The sequence below is a fragment of the Passer montanus genome, unplaced genomic scaffold, assembly GCF_014805655.1.
Source record: "Passer montanus isolate IOZ18808 unplaced genomic scaffold, ASM1480565v1 scaffold39, whole genome shotgun sequence".
In the NCBI taxonomy this organism is placed as follows: Eukaryota; Metazoa; Chordata; class Aves; order Passeriformes; family Passeridae; genus Passer; species Passer montanus.
Genome location: NW_024368707.1, coordinates 1,063,073 through 1,082,858, shown reverse-complemented (window position 1 = coordinate 1,082,858; position 19,786 = coordinate 1,063,073). Strand labels below are relative to the sequence as shown.

At 41.6% G+C, this 19,786-nt stretch overlaps 1 protein-coding gene across 3 annotated transcripts; it reads left to right on the top strand.

Moving 5' to 3' along the window:
• The first annotated feature begins 220 nt into the window (after positions 1 to 220).
• TTF2 (transcription termination factor 2) lies at positions 221 to 18,520 on the top strand. 3 transcript variants are annotated; one of them, XM_039718009.1, is made up of 23 exons: positions 221 to 368; positions 451 to 562; positions 771 to 857; positions 1,913 to 1,979; positions 2,451 to 3,395; positions 4,296 to 4,422; positions 5,264 to 5,446; positions 5,665 to 5,822; positions 6,676 to 6,757; positions 7,026 to 7,139; positions 8,085 to 8,235; positions 8,906 to 9,011; positions 9,985 to 10,175; positions 11,070 to 11,223; positions 11,986 to 12,077; positions 12,798 to 12,880; positions 13,347 to 13,486; positions 14,245 to 14,415; positions 15,000 to 15,058; positions 15,933 to 16,086; positions 16,194 to 16,276; positions 17,278 to 17,352; positions 18,167 to 18,520. In XM_039718009.1, the coding sequence occupies exons 1-23, from the start codon at positions 341 to 343 to the stop codon at positions 18,309 to 18,311; spliced, it is 3,507 nt and encodes a 1,168-aa protein (XP_039573943.1). In that variant the 5' UTR covers positions 221 to 340; the 3' UTR covers positions 18,312 to 18,520. The 3 variants fall into 3 exon arrangements, with proteins under 3 accessions (XP_039573943.1, XP_039573945.1, XP_039573944.1); XM_039718010.1 differs by having other exon boundaries at positions 228 to 368; positions 451 to 566; XM_039718011.1 differs by lacking the exon at positions 17,278 to 17,352.
• The last annotated feature ends 1,266 nt before the right edge of the window (positions 18,521 to 19,786 follow it).

Sequence of the window (19,786 nt, the reverse complement as noted above, 5' to 3'; positions counted from 1 at the left end):
GCGGCAGCTGGAGCCGTTTCCAGGACAGGAAGGTGTCCCGGGTGGAGCACGGCTCCCTCCTCACCGGGCCGGCTTTAGGAGCGCGGCCGCGCCGGGTGTGTCCCCGGGGCGGGGCCCGAGGCCACCCTCACAGGGCCACGCCTCTTGTCCGTGTGGCCACGCCCCCTTAGCATCTCCCCGCCCGCCTGTTGCCGTCCTCGGGGGCGCGAGGGCTGTGCGCGAGGGGAGCACAGCGCAGCGGCGATTGGCTGCCCCGCCCCTGCCCCGCGGTAATTGGTGGGGACGCCGGCCCGGCCTGATTGGCCGGTTCGAAGGGCGGGCGTGGCCGTGCTGCCCGGCTATGGAGGCCGTGCTGTGTGCCGAGCATGGTGAGGGGCGGTCCGGGGTCTCCATGAGGGGTGGTGTGTGGGGGGCTCCGCCTGACCAGTTCCGCTCTTCTCCTCTCCGCAGGGTCCCTCTGCTTCCTGAAAACGGGCGTCCGCGATGGCCCCAACAAAGGGAAGAGCTTCTACGTGTGCGGGACTCAGGGCCCCGCTGCCTGCGGCTTCGTCCTCCCAGCGCCGTAGGTGCAGGGCGGGAGCGGCAGGAGGGGGACGATGGGAAAGGGGATACACTTGGCTGTCCTGAGGGAAGTTCACTGCTGTGCCAGCAGTCGCAAACTTGTTTTCTTACGTAGCCTTTGTTTTGTCGCAAGTGATTGCTTTGCGGTGGCAGTTTCCTGGGCAGTTCATCTTGTCTGTATTCTTCCGCTTTTCCTTTCTTCCCTTCAGGATTCCTGCTTCTCACTGCTTGATCCATGAGGGGTGCGTGGTGGAGCTGCAAGTCCTGGTTCAGCAGCCGGACAGAGATGAATACCAGTAAGTTCCTCAAATTTTTAAAAAACCGGATATCTGCCTTGAAACGAGTAAAACCCGTGTCCCTTTTTCCTTCTTTATCCTATGTTCAGTGCTTGAAATAATGTTCTCAAACTGATTCTGACTAATGGTCGTTTAGTTTTTACAGTTTTACTTCAGAAAAAATTGAATCCTGTGATTAAGTAGTTTTTCTCTAATAAGGATTTAACATCCACCTAAGCTGTACCTGTGTTCTGTGGGGAAAGGAGGGCCCTTATTTAGAGTATCTCATTTTTATGGCATTTTGAAGACTTACTTTGTAGGCTGCTTCCTCTTAAAAATAAAGATTGTTAGGATCATATTATTTATGAACAAGTGAGAGAGTTGAACTACAAATCATTCAAAACGAAAGCAGAGGTTTATTGCACATGTTGAAACAAATGGTTTTGGAGAACCAGACAAAACTTGCAGTTTCCTTCTAAAATTGAAGAGAGTCATTGAGCTCTGAGGCCTTCACTACCCTGTTTCCAAATGTTTGCCACTTTTATTAGCAGTTACATCCAATAGTATAAACCAGGGTCATCAGATAATGGTTTTTTTAACAGAATTGAACATGGCTCTGTGGTTGGGTTCATCCAAACTCAGGGTCAAATTTCCCAATGTTAGTTCTGATAAAGTACTTTCAGTAATCCTGGTTGGCTGCTAGTTTAAAAAAAAGTTGCTATAAAGATGAGGTAGCCTCTGCAGTGCAACTAAAAGAAGAGCTGTTTCCTTGCACCTTTAAATAATAAGATGCTTCTAAGGCTCTAAACATAGATAGTGTTTTTTGCCTGAGCAGTTACTCTTCTACTGCTAAAATTTAGAAAAACCCCAAACCCTAGGAATGTTTATTCAGAGAACACTACTCCTATAAAAAGCTCTGTTGCCAGTGTTCATGGGCTTTTGTTGTGCAAAGGTCTGAATGTAAAGTACAGATTCGTAGAACTTGTCTGTGATGGTTTTTGTTGCAAAGTACTTTTAAAATAATAGAGCTTCTTTATTGGCTCCTGGGATTGAAATCTTGTTTTAATCCTTGGTAGGTTGTTTTACCGGTGCCTTAAGAGTAAGTTGAATGGGAAGAAATGGTGTGGAAGCTTCCCATGGCAGGTAAAGTGTTTTGTTTGTATTCCAGTATTGCCTTACTCCAGCATGACTTTTCATTCCATATGCCATAATCACCTCTGAAACTACTTAGTGGGAGATTTTATATTTTCCAGCCAAGAAGTGTATGAGGTCTGCTGTCCTCTAGATGAAATTTCTCTTTCTCCTAAGCTCTGTGAAGTACTCACTATTCTTCAGTCTTAGAAGAAGCTTGGATTTGATTCCTGGCTGTCTTCTTTTCTAGGGATTGTGCTATTGAGACTTGATCCCAAAAAAAACCAATAGGAATGGCAAAAAAGTAGAAAATCAGCTTTTGTTTTGGATTTCTTATGAAATGTTGTCCTGATTCTGTTAAAATGATAGGAAAGATAATCTTGGTAGAGGATGAAGTCTTGCTTGAGGTGATAAGGTTGTGTGTATTATGAACAGGCTTTAATAATTTGTACATTTGCATTTACTGCCATGTACATATTGCAGGATCCAAAAACTACCAAAGTGTCAAAACCCTTGCAATCCCAGCCCAGAACAGTACCTTTCTTCAATCTCACTAGCCAAAGAAATCCATTCAAAGTGCTAGATGAGAGTCATGCACCATCTTCCTGGAAAAAAATGAAGCAAAGAAATGGAGAGGAAGTTAAAGCAAAAGGAGGTAAAGCAGAGAATGAGAGTGTGCTGGTGTCACATAAAGAAAAGAAATCACCCTCTGATTCCTCCATAGAGACAGTACCTCTGGAAGAGCTCAAAAAGAAATCATCCACAGGAAGTAAAAGTGATCCAGAGCTTCAGGAGACTACAGTGTCTGAATCTAAACTTTGCTGTTCTGAGACCAGGAAAGGGGAAAATACACTTTCAGAGGAAGAGAAAGATGGTGGCAGTGGCAAGGAATCCAAGAAGCCTTCTGACTGTGTGGACAAGGAGCCAGGCACAAGATCAAAACTCTTCCCACTAAGTCTTGGAAAGCAAGGTACAAGTACCAAGCCTCCAGTAGAGGAGAAGCTTGGTGAAAAAATCTTAGGAAGTTGTAGGGATAGAGAAACAAGAGAGAAGGATTGCACTGGTCAGAAGAATGGTGAAATGACACTTGTGTCTAAGGAAGATGCCCCTTCCCCAGCAGGAGTGCAGTCAGCATCTCGGTGTGCTGCCCTGAGAGGAGGGGCAGAGGCAGAGCTGCCCAAGGCACAGCTCAGGCCAGGGCTGCCACAGCCTCCTGGTGAAGCCTCTGGCAGTGACAGCGATGAAGAACAGTTTGTTTGTTCAGGTGAAAATGAACCTGAGAAATCAGTTGAGATTCCTTCAGGAAAATCAGGAAAGAGTGTGCAGGGGACGCCTTTGCCAGGAGCAGCAGCATCACATCACATGGAAGGACCCCAGGACCCTAAAGTGCTTCATAACCATCTTCTACTCCAGCTGAAACAGAAAAAGGTCATTTATTGCACCTATTATTTGGGGGTTTTATTGTTCTGTTTTCAAGATGACTTCTGTTACTTGTGACAGGCATCAGAATATGTCTCCTCACAGCAGAAACTCAAAATGGGGTTTAGGAAGATGTGGAATGGAAGGAATTCAGCCTTTGTAATAGACTGGTTGTAATAAGCAGATACAAACCAGTTACTTCTAAGATAGTACTATCTTCTGCCTTTGGGAGTGCTCAGTTTTGACCCACCTGAGGTTGTCTTGTCTTTTACCCTGAAAATAATTTGCATAAAATGGAATAGTGCACAACCAATTTAACCTTTGTAAATAACATGGCTGTTCTGGTAGCCTCTCTGGGCCTTGTGCAGTAGGAGTGGTCTAGCTATGAAAGCTTACACTGGGGTGAAATAAACTACCTGCCTGTTTGCCTTTTTTTTTTTCAATAATTGCCAGTCACTATGTTTTACAGTTTTCATTATGAACTCCACTGTTTGTCTGGAGTTCAGAACAGGACCTTGAAATAAAGTCAGAACTATTGTTTGTGCAAGCATAGAAAGAAAGGTGCAAGTAGGTTAAATGTTGTAGATGTTTTGAGAGATGTTAAGATTGTCTGACTCGCCTGACTGCCTGTTTCATAAAAAGGAGGAGTCCCTGTGTCCTGCCATATTTTCTAATGAAACACTAATGGTTAGTTTTCTAAAGAACACTAATGGTTAGTTTATTTTCTGCTAAAAGACTGTTTAATTGCACTGAATGGCACTTAAAAGCTTTTGGAGACTACATAACAGTATCAAAATGCCAATTAAAATGGGATAGGATTAGTTCTTTTTAACCTTGTGACCTGATTGTTCTGTATTGGCAGAGACCTTGGTGACTACACTCAAGTTTTGGTTTCTTTCTTTTTTGCAGAGTACATTGGCTACAGTGAACGTTCAGGTGCTGCCAGATAAAGGGGAGCGCTTATTAAAGCAAGTGCAGGATTTGGAAGCTGCACTCAGTGCTCTTAACATTTCAACAGCAGATACTAGTGAAAAAGGTAGGGCTAATATATATTTTTTTTTTTTTCTCTCCAGAAGTTTACAAAACAGTTTTTCTTAAAATACTTGTTAATATGGAGGAAGCATAGCATATACTTATATATGGCCTGTGGTCTATAAAATGTTTGTCTGTTGAGATTTACTGAAGATGAAAATTGTTAATTGCAAAGTACATGTCTGGGAGCAGATGAATGGAACAACTCAAATGTTTCTCCTGTAATGTAGTGGCTTCCCAAGGGAATTTCGACCCACCCTTAGGATCTTGGTTTCCAGCTTTGGCTACATGACTGAGACAGGTATCTCTATGAGAACATGCCAATGAAGTGTTCACTCCCTCTGTTGCATTATGGAACTGTGCTGTTCATGCATGCTATTGTCACTGAATTCCAGTTACCAGATTCAAAATGAGCAGCTTCCAGCCATTCCTGAGAGAGAAAAGCTCTCTTGGCCCATTTGTTCTGGGATGTTTCAATAGTTTTTGTGTCCAAAATATTGACAAGAGAGATGCCTTCAATATTAATGAATCATCTGGGAACAGGGTGCAAAACTAAACTTGTCTGCACTACTCTGATCACAGCTGCAGAGTTCACTGTGTTGCTATAAACCACATAATGAGGCTGCAGCTGGACACACTGCCTGTCACAGTAGCAGGCCAAGAGCACATGTTGGTAGTTGCACTGGCTCAGGTGATGTGGTAATCTGCTATTAAACTGCTGTCACCACTTCATAGTATTTTGCAATAGACTGTTGGGCAAAATGAAGGCTCTTCTCTGGACCATAGAGCAAGGCTCCGAGATTCACTGTGCAACCTTTTCAGCCTGTGATTCTTTTCTCCTTAAGGGCAGGATAGCATAAGCAGCAGCTGCTGTGAAGAGTCTTTACCTAACCCAGTTGGCAGGCCAGGTGATACAAAGTTGATAACACCTCTCCTGCTTCAGGATCCTACAGCAAAGGCCTCTGCAGGCTCACAGAGTTACCCCTCAGCTGCTGCTACTTTGGGTTCCAGTGGCCAAAGTTTTGGAAGTAAGTATATAAAGACTTTGCTATTACAGAGAATCCTGTTGAGTACTATTTCTGAAATAATCCTGCGACTTGTGAATACATGTGAGAGTATTAAGCCTATTTTGTTGCTGCATACTGTCCCTCAGGCATCTGTAGACACTGAAGTAAATCTCTGATGTGAAAGATCTGTTAGGGAAAGTTAGCTTTGTAAACACATCCCTGGTACTGTACCTTTGCAGTGAGTGTTGGCGTGCAGAATCTGTATGGGAGAAGAATGACAGAAGACCGAATCAGGGCTGTACACAGTGCCACATTTGAGGCAATTAATCATCTTCACAAATCTCTAGAATCCTGTCCAACAGAGGAGACAGCAGCTGAAGATCCCTCTGGGCTGAAGGTGGGTTGGCAAGGATGGAAGCTGTCATGCTGATGAATGAATCACATCTTCTTAGTGGTACTCTAGAGCATTCCTTCCTTCCTTCCCACTTTGCATCCTGCTGGAAGGAGATACTCTAATTACATTCCATCCATGTTATCTATACGTGATTGGCAGAACAGAGCTGTGAGGAACAGGTTGAGAACCTAATTTTTCATTCTTCCTGGTGAGCTATAAGAAATAATCTTTCAAAAAAGGTTTGCAGGTGATCGTGTTCATGGAATGTGATGGATTCCAGAATCATTCTGATCTGTTTGGGGTTATATGCAAGGTATTGTAACAAAGGTATGTGCCTCTACAGGGTGGTGTGTAGATGCATATAAGTTGTGTCACTTGTCATGTTGTCTTGGGACCTTTTCAGTGGTGGGCAAGGCCACTGAATGTCCTGTGATGGTAGTATGTAGTCCGTCTTCCTGTTTTAAGAGTCTGTAGGGGTCTTAGACTCGGGGAGAAAAGGGAAAGTGTTCTCAATCCCTTTCCTTGACAGTGGTATCTGTTGTAAGTAAGGCAGTTTGGGGTGGATTTTCTGGCTGAACAAGCCATTGTTATCTGTTCTTTGAGAGCACTCTGAGGCATTAGGCTGGTTAGTGCAGGAGACATTGGGAAGACTCATTTATGGTACTGCTTACCTCCTGTCTGCAGAAGTTGCTTAGCTTGGGTATCCCAGCTCATGTGGAAGAAGATCAGGTAGGTAAACTCCTTCTAGCGGGATTGTAGTAAAACAGTTGGAACATGACAATTGGTAAAGGAAGCAGAAGTGTCTAAATTTTGCCAGGTGTTTCCTTCAAATCCTCTGTCTCACTCACCCCCTCAGGTCTCACTGCTGCAGCACCAGAAACAGGCGCTTGCATGGCTCCTCTGGAGAGAGAGTCAGAGGCCATGTGGAGGAATTCTGGGTGAGCAACAGAATGGCAAAGTGGATTTTGTGGGGCAGACCTATGGCAGCATAGTTTTGCATGTAACTTACTTGGAGGCCAATAATTTTGTAGACATGTCAAAAGGGCTTATTTTCTGTGCCCTATTACCAAGTACAGGTATTAACCAATTACTAAATCATACCCTGACATTTTCATCTATGGTTACTTTCTGTTGTAGTATTTCACTCAGTGTAGATCTAAGGGGTCTCATTTCTGCAGGTGATAATTTGCTTGCATCTTTTTGCAGCGGATGACATGGGCTTGGGGAAGACTCTAACAATGATTGCTCTCATTCTGGCCCAGAAGCAACTGAAGACAGAGAAAAGAAAGGAGGCATTAGAAATATGGCTATCCAAAAATGGTACAGATTTTTTTTTGCATCCTATAGCATGTACATTATGATGAAGTGCCATCTGAAATGCCTAAAGCATTACAGGTTAAAGGGCTGTAGAACAACACACTGTATCTGTGCTCACTTTTCTTCTGCAGGAAACCTTCATTTGGCTAAATTGTACTGTGCCTCCTTGCATGGCCTTTCTCTGATCAGGGTAATTTTTGTCTCCCATTGGATGTGTAGGATTTTCCAACTCATTACTTTATATTGTTTGGAGATTTTGGGGGTTTTTTTTACTGTTTTCCTGAAATAGTTAAAGCCAGCATATCACAGAATCACAGGGTTGGAAGAGACCTTCAAGATCATTGAGTCCAACCTGTTCCTTGACATCTCAACTAAACCATGGCACTGAGTGCCACATCCAGTCTTTTTTTAAACGCATCCAGGGATGGTGACTCCACCACCTGCCCAGACAGACCATTCCAGTACTTTATCACTCTTAGTGTGAAATTTTTTTTCCTACTATCTAACCTATATTTCCCTTGATGCAGCTTGAGACTATGACCTCTCATTCTGTCAGTTATTGCTTGGAGAAAGAGACCAACCCCCACCTGACTACAACTACCTTTCAGGAAGTTGTAGAGAATGATACGCTGGGTTTGCAAAAGATTTCACAGTTTTTTAAACATATGCATAGTTTTCATAGGGACTTCAAATAGTTACTACTCACCTCTCTGTAACTGATCTTTTTTCTTTCCAGCTCTCCCCCAAAGATTACTTTTATCTTGTCCACAGACAGTGGGGATGTTAGTGCTTTTTTAAAAAGTATTGCTGTTGTGTCCACAGTCTGTGCTGTCTGTATCCTCATGGAATTAGTTGGACACTCTTTTCAATTGTGAATTACCAAAAATTCTGTCTTTGTTCTAGTCTAATGTGAAGACATTGAAACCTGTTTGCAATATTTTCTTTTAGACTTCACTGTTATCCCTTCCCATGGCACTTTAGTAATTTGTCCTGCATCCTTGATCCACCACTGGAAGAAAGAGATTGAGGGACACGTGGCCTTTGGCAAACTGAGGGTCTGCCTGTACCACGGGGCAAATAGAGATAAGCATGCAGAGGTGTAAGTGCTAAACCATAAATATGACCAAAAAAAGCAAACTACTATGTAGCAAGAGACTGTGTTTATCAAAGTTGAAATGGAAGTGGATGTAGAATGATGGGAGAACATGAAGTATTGAAATGTGGGAGGTCCAGAAAGCCAGGCTGATTTGTGCTGTCAAGGTGTATTTAGTAAAATGCTTATGGCCTGTGCCCATGCTCAGGCAGAGGTTCTGGTGGAGGCTGTTGTTGCTTCTGCTAGCAAAAAAAAAAAGGTGTATATTTTTCAAAATATCTCTTGCTTGCAAAGATTGTCAATGGCAGTTTCTTCCATGCTTGTGCTTGGTAGCTGTATTTTTTATCAGCGGTATGTATAATTCAGCATATGTTCCAGACCTCTTCAGGCCATGCTGAGCAGTATTCCTGGGTGCCAGGCTGTAGGGCTCATGCCATGTGGTGTGCATTCTGATCCATGGGCTTTTACTGTCCTCTTGAGCTTGATTTGTCTACTTCCAGTATCCTTAAAATGGGGATGATGCATTTTTCCTGTTTAACTGCAACAAAGCTCAGGGTTTCAGCTCCTGTAGCACTGTTGTTCTTAAATGCATTCTTCAGCATGCATTTAGTCTCTCTTGCAAAAAAAAAAATCCATATTGATTCTTGCTCCTGATCACTACTTTCTTTTCATTCAGGCTTTCTGGATATGATGTTGTTGTCACAACCTACAGCCTTCTCTCCAAGGAGGTTCCCACAACCAAAGAGGAGGGGGAAGTCCCTGCTCAGGACTATGATGTGAGGGTGAGAAGCCATAATGTCAATAGGGAATTGCCTTAAAGTTTTGTTCTGAGGTGTTACCATTGTTGTTTCAAGTAGCACCTTATATGTGCTACAGTGAGCAGCAACTTGATTTTTTTTTCCTAACTACCTGTTGATTATTTTTATAAAAGCAAAGTGATGAGAGGAAGTGCTGTGAAGTGGAGCAAGAACAGATATATTCACAATATATATGTTCTGTAGAATTATGCTACATTGAATACAGACAGTTGAAATGTAAATTACTTAAGAAGTAATTTTAAGAATGCAATGGTGAATCTTATTATTGTTTTGAGGTGAAGGAGTAGTAGAATCTCCTGTTTGATGTTCTTTGTTGCTTGAAGCACTAATGCCACCCCAAACTACCAGAAACCTCAGGATTTTGGTCAGTCTGAACTGAGACTGAGGCAGCTTCCATGCTGCCTTGAAGAAACAGCAGTGTGCTGGCTGGGCTATGAAAAGGATGATGTGATTGCTGACTGAAATGACTACACAGTATAGAGGAAGTCCCTTGCTGTCTCCTACCTCTCTGTCAGCTCTAGATGTAGCTCTTGAAGAAAACGGGACTTGGAATTTTCTGAAATTTCTAGGTGGCATCTGTAAAATTTTGAGAGATCAAAATAATTATATATGGTCCTTCATCTCAGCATAGCAAAACTTTACTGATATGAAACACCTCTTGAAACAACAATATTATAAGATAAAATGTTAAAAGCAAGAAAACTAACAAAATACTAGAAATTATTATTGAGATCAGGCAAATAAGTTAGTTTTTGGCTTATAAACTTTAAACATGGAAGCTTTAAAGAGATGATTTTTGGAGACCATTTCTTATGTGACAGTAAGAGCACAAACTGCTGCTGACTAACATCACAAAAATGTGCTGGAAAAATGTGTTTGCTTGTGCCTTCTTAGAAAACCTAGGTTTTGCTTCAGGTATAGTCTGCTTTTCTTTCAGAGTGGATCATCTGCCTGTTCCCCTTTGCTCAGGGTAGCTTGGGCTCGAATTATATTGGATGAAGCTCACAATATTAAAAACCCACGGGTTCAAACCTCTATAGCTGTGTGCAAATTGAGAGCCAGTGCCAGATGGGCTGTCACTGGGACGCCGATACAGAACAACTTGCTGGACATGTACTCTCTCTTGAGGTGAGCTGGTTGCACGTGACCAGGTGGACAGGGATCCAGTCTTAGTAATTCTTCTCTGATGAAGTGCGGAAGTTGTTTCTAAGTTTGAGATGTCCCTAAGATAGGTGGAGTAGTAGGATTAGTTATATTAATGATAAGCACTGGATTGCAAAGGCTGTGGTTGAGGCAACATGGTTGCACAAGACTGACCATGTGTCTGCTGTTACATGTAGCTTTTCTGCCTCCATGGAGAACAAAGGGGAAATTACCTTGGATCTTGTTTGTCTTCAAGATGAGTATGGACAAAACTAATTTTAATGAGCAGAGGTTTTCTAAGTTAATCCTGTTGTTAATAGGACATCCTGAGAGGACCTTCTTGGAGTGTTGTGCTACAAGGACATTGAAGAAAAGGGTGAAAACTTTGTATTCTCTGCACAGTGATAAACAGGTGGCCCTCATTGCTGATGGGGAAAAGGTTACAAATGGTGCTGGAGAAGCAGAGAGAACTTGCATTTGAAATAAATTTTATAATTAATAAATTATAATTGAAATAAACTGTCAAGTAAGAAGTTTGCTATTTTGAAATAACAGAAGAATATGCTTTTTGGAAAGTGCCTCTGCATCTGGATGTCCTTTGTTTCCTGGTGATGCTTGAAACATAACGGGCTAAGAGGAAGTGATGGGTACAGAATCAGAAACAGATAATTAAAATATAAGTGATGGTGGGACATCTAAACAAACAAGTTATTACCACTATTACACTGGAAATGTTTTACTGCTCCTTGGTCATGCAGTTATGGCATTTGGAAATGGCTTGTTTTGGTAGCAAGGAATAGCAAGAAATTTGGTTCTGGTCACTCCAAAGTGAAGAGCTCTTCTTCCCTTGGTGTGAAGTTTCTTTCCTTCCTGTCACAGGTTTCTACGTTGCTCTCCTTTTGATGAATACAAAGTTTGGAAGTACCAGGTAGATAACAACACAAGGAAGGGAGGGGAGAGGCTAAGCCTCTTAACCAGGAGCCTCTTACTGCAGAGAACTAAGGGCCAGCTGGATTCAGCTGGCAAGCCCCTGGTAAGAACTTTACCCTCCAAAACTATACCATCATTCCATTGTTTTCCTTGCAGCAGACAGTTAGTTATTTACTTGCATAAATTTGTTAATGGGTGGGGTTTCCTATCTGCTGCAGCCTCTTCAGCAAGAGAAGCAAATGTCTGTGGGAAGATTTGGTTGCTTACCCAGAAAGCAGAATTAAAGAAAGTGATGAAACCTTTCAGTTATAAGTCACATGCAGATAAAAATATGCCAAGTAATTGCATTCAGATGGCCACTCAGTGGAAAGTTAGTCCAGATCACTGGACTAGCCTGGATCTGAGACTCCAAGCTGCCACATGTCAAATGGACTGGTGTGTGCTGGAGCACTGGCTTTCTGCATTGCTTTTTACAAACCATCTGTTGAATGGAATATTAGTCATAGGTGTGTCTTAAGCCTTTAAAAGGTATCGTTTTGGTGTACTGTCTGATTTTGAATGGGGAAATTAGGTACTTTAACAACACAAAAATTAATCCCTTTATGGTAGTTGTTGAGCAGTTCATACATAGTATGAACTTGTTATTGGATGAGCTAGAATAAAGATTTTCTTGTGAGTGTTAACCAGGCTCCTTGGAGCTCTGTGAGTGTCTGTTTTGTCATAACTGTGTTAATATGGCTTTAGTGAACAAACAGCTGTCTTCTGAGACTTAGAGTGTTGTGTTAAATCTTGGGTTGCTGCTGTTTGTGATGCTGTCTAAGACTTTTGCACTACATACATCTGAGCATGTGAATTTTCATTTCAGGTATCCCTGCCCCAGCGCAGGATACAGTTGCATCAGTTAAAACTTAGAGCAGAGGAGCAATCTGTGTACAATGTGCTCTTTGCAAGATCCAGGTATGAATGTGGATAGACATATGGTATTTTGTGGGTTTGTTTCTTATTAATATGGAAATCAGAGGAAAAATTCAATTCAGATGAAGTTGGATAAATTCCTGTTAATTTTTTTCCCTTCTGATTTATCTGTCTAGTGTGTTTGAAAATACACTGCTTGTTCAGGTAGCAGGCAAAACTGGTTAATTTTTTTTCTCCCATATATTCATGCCTCATATGAGCTTTGTATTTTCGCCTTACACTTAATCTCACTGATTTCAAGACTCCAAAGACTTGGAATTGCAACAAGTAGTTCTTAAATGATGATGTGTGAGCACCTGTAAATGAGAGAATTATCATCTTTGCTCTGTGATTCTTGTACAATTAGAAATTTTGCTGGCCTCTCCAGATAGCTATAATGCAAGCCAGCATAACTTTGTGTTTTCCTAGGCTCTTTCAGCAGTCTCACTGTAAAGAATTTTCCTTCCTTTTAAATATACATTTAAAAGTGTTCTCATACTCAAAAAGCAGACTTGCTTTCTCTTGTGATTTCCAAAATGCATCTTTGGTTTTGATCATACTCAGGTTAACCAAGATTGGGCGGTTTTTTGTGATCATTTTTGTGACTGAATGATTAATGAAACCTTCCTTACCTTAATGCATCATCAGCTTGCTAAGCTCAGGTCCCTCTTGCCTTTTTTCATGCTGTGAATCCCATTGTCTTTGTCTTTTTTTTTTTTACAGGTCAACACTACAGTCGTACCTAAAGAGACAAGAGCAGAAAAATGAAGACAGAGAGTATGATGGTGGTAACCCCTTTGAGAAAGGTTTGAGCATGCCCTTCTCTGAAAATATTTTCAGAAGTGGCTCTTAAGTGTACAGCTCAGAAGGAGGAACACACCTGGGGTCAGGACTTAGAAATTCTTCAGAAAATGCTCCCCTCATGTTACAAAGACTTGTATCTTAGTATTCTAAGTGTGTTCTCATTGTTGTGGCTCTCAGAAAATCTCTTAACCCTTCTGGGCCTAAAATTTCCTTTGAACTAAAGGTCTAGTTGCTCAGATAACATATATCAACATGAGTGTATGGTATATCACACTCTGACTTGTGTTGTTGTCTTTTTTCCCTTTTTTTTTACTTAAATTGGGGGTTGATGGGTTCCTATATTAAATCAGGTATTTGCTTGCCTGTTAATTCTTGACTCCTCTTTGTGAGCCTCTTCCTGGAGGTGGATGGGCAGTGCTCAGAAATGCCTCCAATAGCTCTTGACGTTGTGTCTTCCTTCCTTGGCAGTTGCACAAGAGTTTGGAATCAGTCAAAAGGAATTTCTAGCAGGCTCAAAAAGTGTCTCCCAGGTCTCAAGTACTGTCCATATCTTGTCCATGCTCTTGAGACTCCGTCAGTGCTGCTGCCATCTCTCCTTACTGAAAGTGGTAATTGCATTGTAGTGGTGTGGGGAGTTTTGTGGGGTTTTTTTAAAGTGTTCATGCAAGTTAACAGATTTGGTAACATCTTTGTTTCTCTTAGCTATGAGAGTATGAATAGCATCAATTTTAGGACTCTGTGTTTTGAAGCCTAAGATGTTTTACATGGGCTTACCTTCTACTGATGAGTTCCCCAGCATGACTTATATGGGCAGCTGTGTCTTTGGAAATACCTTTATTCAAACAAAAAGGGAAGTAGAATTTTAAGGGTAAAGTAATCTTAGCCTAGTCTTGAAAAGTCCACAAGTATAGCCTGTTTCAAGGGCTTTTGTGTTGGAGAGCTCTGTCAGTGCTTTGAGGTTGCCTTGTATGAAGCAGACTAATCTTTCAGGAGTTCTTGGCTCTGAACTATATATGTATACATATATAGCAGCTGTAGAGAAAGTTCAGCTATTAGGGGAACAGGTAGGAATTTATGTGCTAACATCTGTAATCCTGTAGTTGTTAAATGCTGAGGCTGGGGGGAGTCCAAGGAGACTGGACCACAGGAAGTGGCTCACATGCTTTCCATACACTGTCCCTTTTGGGGCAGAATAAAGGTCCAAAGGAACTGTTTGATCCAGTAGGGTTTCTTAATTGTTATGTCTTCATATTGCATAGCATCCTTCAAACCCAGTGTCCTCAGCAGATACTGTGTTGTCTGGATCAGTACTGAATTTGATCTCAGGCTTGACTGTGATCCTTATTATTTTGCTTTCTTCCCACAGGCTCTGGATCAAGTTAACTTGAACAGTGAAGGCCTTGTACTCTCCATTGAGGAACAGCTTGGTGCTTTGACACTGTCTGAGCTCCAGACTCCTGATTCCAAGTCCACAGTTTACCTCAATGGCACAGCTTTTCAAACAGATATCTTTGACATCACCAGGGAGAGCACCAAGGTATTCTGACTGTGGCATTCTTACCTTCCTTGAGAAACTTGGATTTCAGCACTTAGCCTGATTTGCAATTACCATCTAAGAGGCAAAGTTGCCAATTGAGATGAAATTAGATGAGTAGGTTGATAGACTGCTGAGCCCCTTCTGAGAAGGCTCCAGCTTCACACATTGAGGGGTACTTTTAGTGAAGCTGTGAGAATGTGACTGCTGAAAAACTGTAAGTGAAAATCTTAAGCACTGGATTCCCAGAAGCTCAGAAGAGCTTGCATGTGAGATCATGGTGCTTGTGATGAGCTAGAAAAAAGGGCTGGCAGCAAGAGGAGAGGTTTCAATAATTTCCCACAGGAAGGTTGGAATCTGTAAGACAGGCTTGTATGATTTGATTTCCTAGCCCTGTTTTCTGTGGGGGGAGTGTTCTTACCAATGACTATTAAAACCTCTTCAAACTCTAAGCACAGAAGAAATTTCAGTTGAAAATTTCAGTTAAAAAGAAAAGTTGATCACTTTCTACTTTTAATAAAGAATATCCAAGCATGAGCTGGATTATGAGAGCAAGTAGACTAATGTTTTGGATTTTTTTCCTACAGATAGCTCAACTCTTGGCTGAATTGAAAACTATTCAGAGCCATACAGAGCCTCATAAAAGGTTAGTAACCATGTCATTTTTGTTAGTCATAGTGATAGAGAGAAGCACACTGTTTCTTGATAACAACAGAAATAGCTTAAAATAATTGAGTACAAAACTCATGGTATGATAAAATGGTGACAGTGCTGCAGTAGTTGAACACAACTCTTGAAGAAAAAAAGTCTAAGTCAAAAGAGCGAGTTCAAGATACAGATAAGTGGAAACATAAGGGAATGTGTGAGAAGTCTCAGGCCTTGAGGCCCAGGAAGACTATTCTCCAGAAATAGGATTGGGAATAATTTAGTTGTGATGAGAAGTATTTGCCCACCCCATAACCGAAAAGAAGTGGAGGACTAAAGTAGAGATTAAAACTGAACCTGTTAGAGATAAAGGAATGTATTGATCAGAGGACCTATAGAAAGCTTTTTTCCAGTCTTTTCCAAAAAGCATTCCCTTCATAAGAATGCAAGCACCAACATTGCTTTTGTTCCCTTTCAAGAAACTATTAAACAAATTACTGCCTCACAAACTGCTTAGTCCAAGAAACTGGGGAGTGACAGGCTATAGTGAATCTAAATTTGATGTTGGTATTCATTTTTTTGATTTTTCAGAAAAAGCTGTGTTGTGACTCAGGCTTGTGGTTGGGAGGTGAAAATGTCAAATCCAAAAATAGAGGTGAAAGTTATAGACTTAATTTATATGAAGTTTATTGGGTATTAGTCTTCCACAGCAAGTTCTACCACTACACCTCTATTTCTGAATTGGGAAGGGGCTTGGCTGCAGTTTGCAGTGGGGAAGGGTGCCTGAATAGTTCTGACCCCTTGGGTGAGACACTGCAATGACCAAACTGTTCCAGTATGGAGTGCTGGTTGTGAATTCCCTGTTCTGTCTCCAGCGTGGTTGTCTCTCAGTGGACAAGCATGCTCAAAGTTGTAGCTGTGCACCTGCAGCGCCTGGGGCTGAAGTATGCCACAGTGGATGGCTCTGTCAATCCCAAACAGAGGATGGCTGTGGTGGAAGAGTTCAATAACAATCCCAAAGGGCCTCAGGTATGCATTCAGGGCAGGGAAGCAGTTCCTAGCCCTGCTATGAGCAGCTGTGATGTCTGACTCTGTGACTGTAAACAGGTTCCTTAACGCTCTTTTGGCCTTTGAAGGTAATGTTGGTCTCGTTGCTGGCTGGAGGCGTTGGCCTGAACTTGACTGGAGGAAACCATCTCTTTCTACTTGACATGCACTGGTAAAGAGAAATACAAATTCCATCTTGGAGAGGATATGTATGTGCATGCTGCTTGCTTTGTCACTGAACGTAATGTTTGTTGCAGCTGGGTTAGGAGGGAGGTGTTTAGGTTATAGCTGGGGTTAGTGGTTAGTTGGGGAAAAGTGGTTTTACTGTGGCCTTTATCCAAAATACTGATTTGTCAATCCAGTGCTCACTGCCCTGAAATACAGTTCTGTAGGGCCAAGAAAAAATACAGGAATATAACAGCAATCCAGGTATGCCGCTCTGTATCACAAAATGCTACCAGGGACTTGGCAGTCTCTGGCTTCATTTCTTGCAGTAATAGAAGTGGTGCAGTAATGCCTACAGGCGGTTTGGCTTGAAAAAAGTCAATGGTGTTAAGTGTAGTCAGTAACTGGGCACAGCTAGAGTACCTTTGGGTTTTAGATATGAGAAGAGTGTGTGCAACTCCTGATATTTGTGTTATCTCATCAAAGTCAGGTTTTCTCATCAAAATCAGGGGTTTTTTTTAAACTAAACGTTACTCATGAGAACTTAAAAAGCAAACTAATATGCCTCATACAAAACCAGCTGCTATGTAGTATCGTTAAGGAGATGCTTCTACAATATGGAGGTTACACGAACAAGTATTCCCTGAAACTTGTTATCATTACAGATGGACCCACCTCTTATGTAAATATTCCTGAGTGATGGCCTTTTTCACTGGGGTTTGCCTTTTTGCTTCACTCTCTTGCCTCACCTCAGCTTTCTCTGAGTAGCGACTGTTGGCCAGGCTTAGGGCTATGTGGACCAGTGGTCTCAGTCCAGTGGTCTGCAGTTGGTTTTGTGTGAAACCCAGGGCAGTACCTGGGAAGTACCATCAGGGTGAAGGCTGGCCATCAAGCTGGTAAACCTAAGGTAGCCTGGAAGCAGTTTTAGTTCTACAGAGGAAAAAAATAGGATTTCTTGGAGGCAGGAAAATGAGGCAACTTTTTTTGGTTTTTTTAATTACTTTGTAGGAATCCTGCTCTGGAGGATCAGGCATGTGACCGCATTTACCGTGTGGGGCAGAAGAAGGATGTTGTGATACACAGGTCAGCATTTTACTTGGCAGAATGAGGAGCTGCTGCTTATGCATTGTCTGGCTTTAGTGAAACAAGACCTTGCTTTCTCTACTTGGAGCTAGACACAAGGTCTGACAGTGGCATTGAGATTTGGGCAGTGAAATAAAAATGTTTTCATGTGTTCTGTGTGGCACTTGCATGCATGTTGCTGTCTTAACAGCTAACAGGGGTTTCTTGTTTTTTAGCCTGTGGATTATTGGGAATGTCCTGTTCATTCCTGAGAACAGTTTGGGCTCCAAACCATTTTTCTTAATTGAGTGGAGATTTTTTTCACTGTGATCTCTAAGCCTGAGCCCTTCTAAAAAACACATAAAGCATTTCTAATAAATGGTAAAGTTGACTTTTAGAAAAAGCGTCTGTAACAAAGTACCGAACAATTAAATTAGTTATTATAAATGCACAGTACATTCAAAGACTGGAATCTAAAATGTTCTTTTGGGTATTATTTTTGTATAATAGAGGCCATCAGTTATCGTGCAATAATTGCAGGATTTTGTCACAGGATTGATGTTATTTCAGATGACCAAAGTTGAGACCTGAAGTGCATCAGACTTATATTTGAAATGTTATCATGGATAGCTGTTTTCTGTTCAGAGGTTGTCTCAGTTTGAGACAAAATAGGAGGAAAAGTATTTTGTCAGTCATATAATTGGCTAATTATTAATTTCTAAGTAAGATGAGTCTTTTGAAATGTACTGGGGAAGTGTTTATATAACACTGACATTTTTTCGTAGCACTTGAGATGGTGTGCATTTGTTTTGTCCTTTTTTAAATTTTTTTTTAGGTTTGTCTGTGAAGGAACGGTAGAAGAAAAGATCCTGCAACTCCAGAAGAGGAAGAAAGGTCTTGCCCAGCATGTTCTGTCAGGCAAAGGAGAGACCTTCGCTAAGCTCACTCTGGCTGACCTCAAAATTCTCTTTGGCGTCTAATTATCATTTGCAATACCCAACAGAAAGTAATTTATACCTGCGAGTAACTGCAGATTTCATCATAAGGCTTCTGTTCTGAGGTGGTAGTTTATTTTGAACAACTACATTTTTGTAACTGTTCTGGAAAGTTATCAACTTCAATAGCTAGTTTCAATATTGATCATTTATACAAAGGTTAATAAAGTTAAGGTATTGTTTTGAAACAAAAATGTTTCTTGGTTTTCTCTGAATGCCTTCTACTTAGAACACTTTTCAGGCGTTGCACAGGTGTAAGTGCAACAAGAAAGGGAGACAAAGATGAGGTAGGGAAGTTCAGAGTTTGTGTGGTGAGGTTATATGGGCATGAAGAAAGGGGAAAAAAATGAGTATTCTGTAAGACTATACATTTTAGAAATGTGACAAAATTAAGGAAGGACTTAGAAGAATACTGTTGCTGTTGAGCTTGTTAAAGACAGACACGGGATACACTTCTTATGGAGCAAAAGAAGGTGTCAGTTTATTCCCATGTCTCTTTATATAGAGTTTTAAAGAACACCCTCTGTCTATCCCTGATTGGGTAGTAACAAGTTGTTACCCTGTATTGACTGGTCACTCAATCCCCTGGTGTGTACATGGAGAAAAAGTTGTTTGTGATATGTTTTCATTTTTCCACCTAAGGGTTGCAAAAAGTTCATACAGGGTGGGTAGTGTTTTTCACAGTCCTAGAGTTTTTTCTCAGAGAAAGCAGGTTGTTTTCCACTTTTTCCACTGCTGCAGGACTCTCTTCTCACAGAGCTGGCAGCTTTCTCACGGTTTCTGTTGGCTCAAGTCAGGGCTCAGTTTTAAGGCTCTGGCCTGCTGTTCCACCATCACAAATACTTCACTTTCTCCTTTGTTCTTGAGGAGGACTTTTTCTACCCTGCTCAAAATATTTACTGAAGCAGGGACTTAGATTTCTTTTGTGTTTCTGTGAAACAGAACCTGAGTTTCTAATTGTTGTGGGGATTTTTTTTCTGACTATTGGTTTTGAGGACATTCTGAAATTGAAGGTCTAGCACCACCTTTAGCTGCCATCTCATGAACTGGCAAATTTCTGCTGCAAAGTGATGTGAATTGACTTTGAATACCAAAATCACACAATTATTTTTAAGTAATAATAAATAAGTGACTTTGGTTTGCGCAGTTATCTACAGGTCTGTGCAAAACTGTATCTCTAATGTTAGTCCTGGTCTCTGGACTGCTCTAATGTAAGTGGGTTTTTGTAACCCAGAAATCCTTGGTCTCTTGTGGAGGACTGAGAGCCCTCTTCACCTGTGATCTCTGAGGGCATGACAGAACAGTGGCTCCTGCTGCTGAGTGGTGTTTCAGGGTGGCCTTTTGGGGGCGCTTATACAGTGCCTGGGGGCTGCAAAGGGCAGCTGGGATGCCCTGCTACCCTGGCATCGCTCTGCTGCTGTGCCGTTCAGGTGGCATAAACGATGCACTTTTACTCCGTG